The 7,500-nt window shown below is 42.7% G+C and overlaps 1 protein-coding gene across 6 annotated transcripts in view; it reads right to left on the reverse strand.

Annotated features, from left to right (window-relative positions):
• LOC122809540 (membrane frizzled-related protein) overlaps positions 1–7,500 on the reverse strand; it is a 438,477-nt gene that overhangs the window by 185,230 nt on the left and 245,747 nt on the right. For 3 of the 6 annotated variants that reach the window (XM_044081119.1, XM_044081118.1, XM_044081115.1), the window contains one exon: positions 2,088–2,243. The exons of 1 other annotated variant lie outside the window; for it this stretch is intronic. In XM_044081119.1, coding sequence (XP_043937054.1) covers positions 2,088–2,243 — 156 coding nt within the window. The remainder of the gene's footprint in view (positions 1–2,087; positions 2,244–7,500) is intronic. 2 more of the 6 variants (XM_044081117.1, XM_044081116.1) reach the window with 2 other exon arrangements.

Raw genomic sequence — 7,500 nt, forward strand, 5'->3', positions numbered from 1 at the left:
TTTACCGATGCCACATAATCGACAGTTCACAAACACGACACCTCATACACTCCACACATCATAACATCAAACAAAACAAATCCCCTGTCCAAAACCCACACACACAACACAAGCACACCAAAATCCTTACAAACCAACACTAACCCTTACATACACAACTATCTACAACCCTAACCGAAACCCTAACCCTAAGGTCCGTCACTATCGCACACTCACCTAACCCGCGCCCTAACCCTAACTCACTTAACCTGCCCCTAACCCAAAAAATATCACTACTGCACCCTTACCTAACCCGCGCCCTAACCCTAACTCACTTATCCCACCCCTATCCCTACAGACCGTCAACATCGCACACTTACCTTACTCGCACCCTAACGGCCGTCACTACTGCATACTTACACATCCTTTCCCCATCTCAGTGTTCTCGGCGTCGGTGTTTTCCTCCGTCGGTCTTCTGACTTGTCGATCTTCTAAGTCGTTGTCGGTGTTATGACGTGTCGATGTAGTCAGGTAGATCTATATATATATATATATATATATATATATATATATATATATATATATATATATATTTATTTATTTAACATTTATTTGTTTGCTGGGATAGTCCGAGTGGACACCAAGTGTCCATTTTCAGCGGAGTCCTGGGGAGAAAAACTCCATAAGTTTACAGACAAGAAAAATTTACAAAAGAGACATTACATAGTAGTAGCATACAGATTCTAGACTTTACAGCCGTTAGTATACAATAAAAGGATATTCCCCCTTTTGGTTGAAAATAGAAGTGTACAAAATATACAATGAGAGTAAATAAGAACCTGGTAGAGCATTACAAGATATTTCACAACTGAATAAGAGTACAGAAATGTTTAAGTTTCCATATATACATATATATATATATATATATATATATATATATATATATATATATATATACATACATACACACACATGTACATACACTCATATATAGGTTATTGCTCACACATGGATAGGTATAGTTAGATGGTGGTGTTTGTGTTGTCCAGGACAGATTGGGTGTAGAAATAGTGAGTGGACTTCAGGGGGTCAATTACAGTTGCATAGATGGTTGGTGAAGAGGTATGTTTTAAGTAGACTTTTGAAGGACGGTGTGGAGTTTTGTAGTCTGAGGTCAGGGGGAAGGTTGTTCCAAATTTTTGCTATTTCATGGGCAAATAGTGATTCCCAGAGTTGTTTTTGCATGTGATGGTTTCAATTAAGGCTTTGTTGGAGGACCGAAGTTGTCTATTTGAATTGTAGAAGTGCAGCATGCCAGTCAGGTCGGGGGGGGGTGGTTCTCGGGATAGTACAGAATTAGATGAGCTAGGCTGAGTTGATGGTACCTTAATAGGTTCAGAAATTCAAGCCAGTGTAAGGCTTGTAGGCAATGGCAGTGATGGGATCATGATTTGGCATTGGTAGCGAATCTAGCAATTTTGTTGTAACAGATGGAAAGTTTATTAAGGTCAGTTTTGTAAAGATTAGTTAGAATTGGGGATGCATAAAGTAGAGTAGATAGGAGGTGGGTCCTGGCTATTGCAATTTGAGATTCGGTGGTTAGATAACTTTTACAGCGATAGAGGGAACCTTGCTTTTTGTAGACTTTAGTGATGGTTGTTAATATGTGCTTTGTGAATGTGAGTTGCTGGTCAATCGTAACTCCTTTGAGATTAGCCTCAGTGACAGGGGTGATTTGGGTTTTGCCGGCGGAGAGTATCTACACACACACACACACACACACACACACACACACACACACACACACACACACACACACACACACACACACACACACATCCATTCAGTAGGGAATACTGTGGAAACACAGGCTGTCAAAAAAGCTGAGAAAAAATTCTGATTCAGGTCATTGGCTGTAGGAGTCTGTGTAAATATAGCTGTAGGATGAGGTATTTTCATAATTTATAATTCACATAACAGGGATATGATCATTGAATCATATTTCTATACCAGTATGTAATTAGTACTTAAATGCTAAAACCATTGTGTAAGATCTTACTTTACTTACTCATATTATAACATGATGAAATAATAATCGGATTGCTTACCATAAACTGGAGAAGTCATGTTCTCGCACTTACTTTCATCGCTTCCGTCTGAGCAGTCATTCCAGCCATCACAAACCCACAGCAAGGACAGGCACTCACCACTGGAGCATGGGAATTCTGAGGGACTGCAGGTCTCTATCAGGGGACAAGATAGGTCTATCATAAGTGTTAGCATTTATGTAAATACATTCCTGCAAAAACAAACTGCATAAGGTATGAATAAGTGATTCTATAAGATAAACTGAAGCACATGACTGCCATTTTGTTTAACACACAGTTCCTCATATCCCAGCTAACAACCACTTTCAGTGTAGGCTACAAATGATAATGTGGTATCTAATTTAATTACTATAAACTCACCCAGCAGCTAATTCTAATTTTGTGAACATGAAGAACAGTAACTGGTTTGGTTCTGTAATTACAAAGATGAAACTAGGCATTTAGATTTATGTAAATTAGTTGGAACAGCACCCTGCATTAAGAGTACTTAATGGACTGCTCATTATAGATGTTTTCTGTTACCTCAAAGTTTTGATTACCAGCTGCCTTTCAACCTTCGCTATTCCACTTAAATGGAATTTAAACTATATGTGGTAGACTCATACCTCTCAGTTATCCAGAATTTTGCAGAATGTCCGTGATTTTGCCTCAGATTTTTACCCTGTTGCTCATAACATTTTAGATCTTTGGGTAAATCATTGGGCATTATATTCAGTCAATAATGCCACACACACTTGAGTTTCATACTTCATACTGCTCAGAAAATGCACTGAAGTAGATAGATATTTACCAGAAAGGCTCATCCAGACTCTGCTACACTTTGCTGTGAAGGAAAGGTTAGTTTGCTGTTATTTTTTGTATTTCTGTATTGCCTTTCTATATTTTGAATACTGTAGATTGTTTTTTTTACCTTGTGTTTTGCTTGCATTCTGTTTAACAGCATATTAAAACTTCAAAAGAGACCACAGCTCTCTCTGTTCTGAGTCAGGCAGAATTTTTCCCCTCCCTCCCACCCATTTAAGTTGTCTTGTTAAATACCACTGTCTTTCTAGTTGCCCGCCTCTTATGTTAATCTGACCATATATCTCATTTCTCTCTACTTTCACTGGCTTATGTGAGTAATCACAAAACCATCACTTTTGAAATCCCACCCTTCAATTATTTAAATTTATTGGCCATCCTACAGTATTTCATAGTACCAAAATACAAAAGTAACCACCCCTTTCAGTCCATCTTGCTGTTTTAAAAATAGTAACTCTCCACTAAACCTTAACTTTTAAACAGGTAAAACTCAAGTTACCTACTTTCATATCTAACTTCTCTAGTGCACACTGCAGAGTGCATTCTTTTCAATCTTACCTTTAAGCATCCCTGTTACTAGCACTTTCTCTAATACCTAAAAGATCATCTCTACTTGACTCCAAGTAGACTTTTCTCTATCTGTTAAACCTAGCACTTGCTCCTACAGTACTTATTACCTTGATACGGCACTCTTATAGATAGCACCCCAAAAGGCAAACCCCATTTCTCGGTCACTCACGTCCCCGGAATCTCTTTTAAAGTTTTTTTGTCTAGTCCTTCTAGCATGTCGAGGGATCAGTTGCTAGTGTCCTCTCCTGCTCAGCTGGTGAACCTGGGAATATTGAGGCAATGTTACAATTGCCTCATGTACACAGACAACCCTCTCCTCCTCCCACAAAACACAAATACATGCGAGAGATGCAACTATACGGCCAAACTGGAGGCTGAGCTCTCTCAACATAGGACTGGCAAGACAAGTCAGGAGGAGAAGGTTACCGCACATACTATAAACCCAGTCTCACATAGTACCATCACAACCTCAAATCATACACATAAACACACAAAGACATACTGGGCGGCTCTGATCAAAAATCTACCAAAACAGCAGAGGCCACCAAAGCAGACACCCAAACAACCACCACCTCAGAACACAACACCTGCAACACATAGACCTCACAGTCAGAGTGTCAAACAGTCACAGCCCTTAAGGCCAAACACAATGCCAGACACACTAGTCATTGGTGACTCCATAGTCAGACACACTGACGTCCCGCTCACCAGACTGAGTAAGGAGAAGGTCACAGTAAGCTGCCTGTCGGGCGCTAGAATCCGCCACATAACGCAAGCACTCAGGTCTCTCAACAGCAGGTACAAATATGACTCAGTCATTGTCCACGCTGGTGTAAACGACCTGAGACGTACCTCCTTGGACTACATGAAAAGAGACATTGAGGAGCTCTCTGATTATGTAGCCCAGGCAGGTATGACCCTGACCTTGAGCAGTATCCTACCTTCACCAAGAATGATGCCACAATACAGAGATAAGATGATCAGCTTTAACAATTGGCTTAAACTCTGGTGTCATTCAAAGGGGATCCAATGTCTGTCTGCCTGGGATGACATGCTGGACAAGCCACGCTGCTTCGCAAGGGACGGCTTGCACCTGTCACCCCTGGGATTCCGGATATTGGCAAAGGCTCTTGCCACCCCCATAGTGCCTTTTTTAGGCAAGGCTCAAATTCTAAACCTACCACCATAGAACACAAAAAAGGAAAAAAACTAAGGGTAATGCTGCTCAATGCCAGAAGTCTAAATCTCAAAATGCACGCACTCGAGGCCCTTCTCAGTATGGAGAACATCGATGTCTGTGCAGTGACAGAAACCTGGTTCAAGGCTCCTGAGAGCACCCCAGCACTATCAGGTTTTACCTCTTATCATGCATTCCGGCCCCAAAATCCGGACAATACCAAGAAAGGAGGGGGGGTATCCATATTCATCAAAGACACCCACACCTCAAGACTGATGGCAACGCACGATGCATCGGAGACCATCCAGGTGCAATTAACCATAGGCAAGACTGCTCTGCAAATTGTAGCATGTTACAGGCCACCCTCACAAACTCAGGAACCTCACATGGCCTTCCTGAAAACACTAGGGATAAATGTATCACCAAACACCATCATACTAGGTGACTTCAATTACCCTAATATAGACTGGGAACACTACTCAAGCCCAAACACCCTAGCCCAAAAGTTCCTGGAATTCATAAACTCAAATGCCATGGAACAACTAGTCACCATCCCCACAAGAGGAGAAAACATACTTGATCTCATCATCACGAACATGGGAGCACAATGTTCAACACCGGAAGTATACCCCTCACTGGTGAGATCAGATCACAAACTAATCTCGCTGGAGGTCCTCATCCCACCCCACCTGAAATAAAAAGACCACAGTAAAGAACTTCTCAAAGCCGATTTCACACTTCTAAAGACTAGTGTGGTCTCCTTAAAAGGCCCCGAGCCGACGGAAAACAGTACTCAAGCCGCTGAATCACTTACAAATGCCTTCTACCAGCACCTGCAGGACTGCATGGATAAGGCAATCCCAAGCAAAACAAAGACTCTTTGTACCAAAGGCAAGCGTCCACTCTGGTGGACCCCAGCCATAAACAAACTCTACAACAAAAGGAGGAAGCTACTACAAGATAGAGCAAAATCCTTAAAAGGTAAGACACCCTTGATCACTATAAGTAAAAAACTAAGAGCTCTCATAAAATCATCCAAAGCAAATTTTGAGAGAAAAATAGCTAAAGACTCAAAAGACAATCATAAGGCCTTCTTTAGCTATGTTAGAAACCTGGGAGGAAACTCCCAGATATGCTCAGAACTAGTTCAAAATGATGTGAAGATTACTGATCCTACAGACATTGCCAACATACTGGCTGACAGGTTCAGTGCAAACTTCTCCCCGCCCTCTCCCCCAAAAGGAGAGATATCTATACCAAGCGATTGCAGCCCCCCAAACATCTCCAATGCCCAAGTGAGAACTGCTCTCTCCAAAGCAAAAACACAGCATCCATGGGACCTGATGGTGTCCCCGGCTGTGTGCTCCACGAACTCAACGAGGAATTAAACCCACAGCTAGGACAGCTGTTTAATCATAGTCTTACCTCTGGATACGTACCCAGGGAGTGGCGCACTGCAACTGTGGTCCCACTTCACAAAGGCGGTGCCTCCACCGACCCTGGAAATTACCGGCCCATTAGCTTGACAAGCCTTATCTGCAAAGCCATGGAGAGGATCATAATGGACCTCATAAATAAAGACATAGGGAATTTGCAGACTTTGGATCCATCCCAGTTTGGCTTTGTCAAAGGCAGATCATGCCTTCTAAACTTGGTTGACTTTTTCAAACAGTCACCAAAGCCATTGATGAGGAAAGGCAGTCCATACAGCCTACCTCGATCTGGCGAAGGCCTTTGATACAATACCCCACTCGGGTATCATTGAAAAACTCATCAGCTTAAATGTTAACCCATACATCACAAGATGGGTTGCAAACTGGCTGAGTGACAGAACCCACAGGGTCAGAGTTGCTGGCGCCATGTCAGACTCAAAGCCTGTCACAAGTGGTGTACCACAGGGCTCAGTCCTGGGCCCACTCTTGTTTGGCATCTACTTTTCCAGTACAAGCAAACACAGGAGGGTTATGGCTGACAAAGTTTGCAGATGACTGCAAACTGGGCGCCATAGTAGAAAACACATCTGACACAGATATCCTTCAGAAGGGTCTCACAGAAATGGATAACTGGTGCCAGAGCCATGGCCTAAAGTTAAATGCCAAAAATGCATAGTCATACCCTTCGGGAAAAACAAGGTTACCCCTAGCTACCAAATAGGTGGCAATCCACTGAGTACAGAAGAAGTTATCAGGGACCTGGGGACCCAGGTTGATAGTAGTCTGTCATTCGACACCCATGTAGCTAAAGTAGTTAGGAAGACCTTCTACATTGCCCACCTTATCATGAAGGGATTCTCATCTAGATCAAGGGAGGTCATAGTCTCCCTATACTCATCACTCATCAGACCAATGATTGAGTACAATGCCCCATTCGGAATGTATCTGACCCGACACTTGCAGCAGCTGGAGAGGCCACAAAGTTCCTCACCAAAAGGATAAAGGGTCTCAAACATCTGTCCTATGCTGCCCGACTGAAAGAACTCCAGCTCTATTCAGTCGCTTACCGCTTGCTCAGAGGTGACCTTTGCCTAACATACAAGGCCATGTCAAACCCAGATTTGATGAATATGCTTCACCTCAAAAATCTAGATCCGTCAGAGCCACAAGGGCGGAGACTTAAACCTCGACACGGCTATTAATAGGACGTGCTGGAGGGATAGATTCATCACCCAAAGACTCCCTATGCTGTGGAATAAAATCCCGGTATATGTGAGGCAGAGCACCTCGCTGGCCTTGTTCAAGAGAAATCTTGACCAATGGATGGGAGATCGCAGATATACCCCAGGGATTACCTCAGTGTCACTGCTCAACAGAGGCACAGCAAAATAATGGGTATAGTTCCCCATACTAAAGGGGTGGTGTAAGCCAC

The sequence above is a fragment of the Protopterus annectens genome, chromosome 8.part0, assembly GCF_019279795.1.
Source record: "Protopterus annectens isolate FY-2018-M chromosome 8.part0, PAN1.0, whole genome shotgun sequence".
Taxonomy (NCBI): Eukaryota; Metazoa; Chordata; order Ceratodontiformes; family Protopteridae; genus Protopterus; species Protopterus annectens.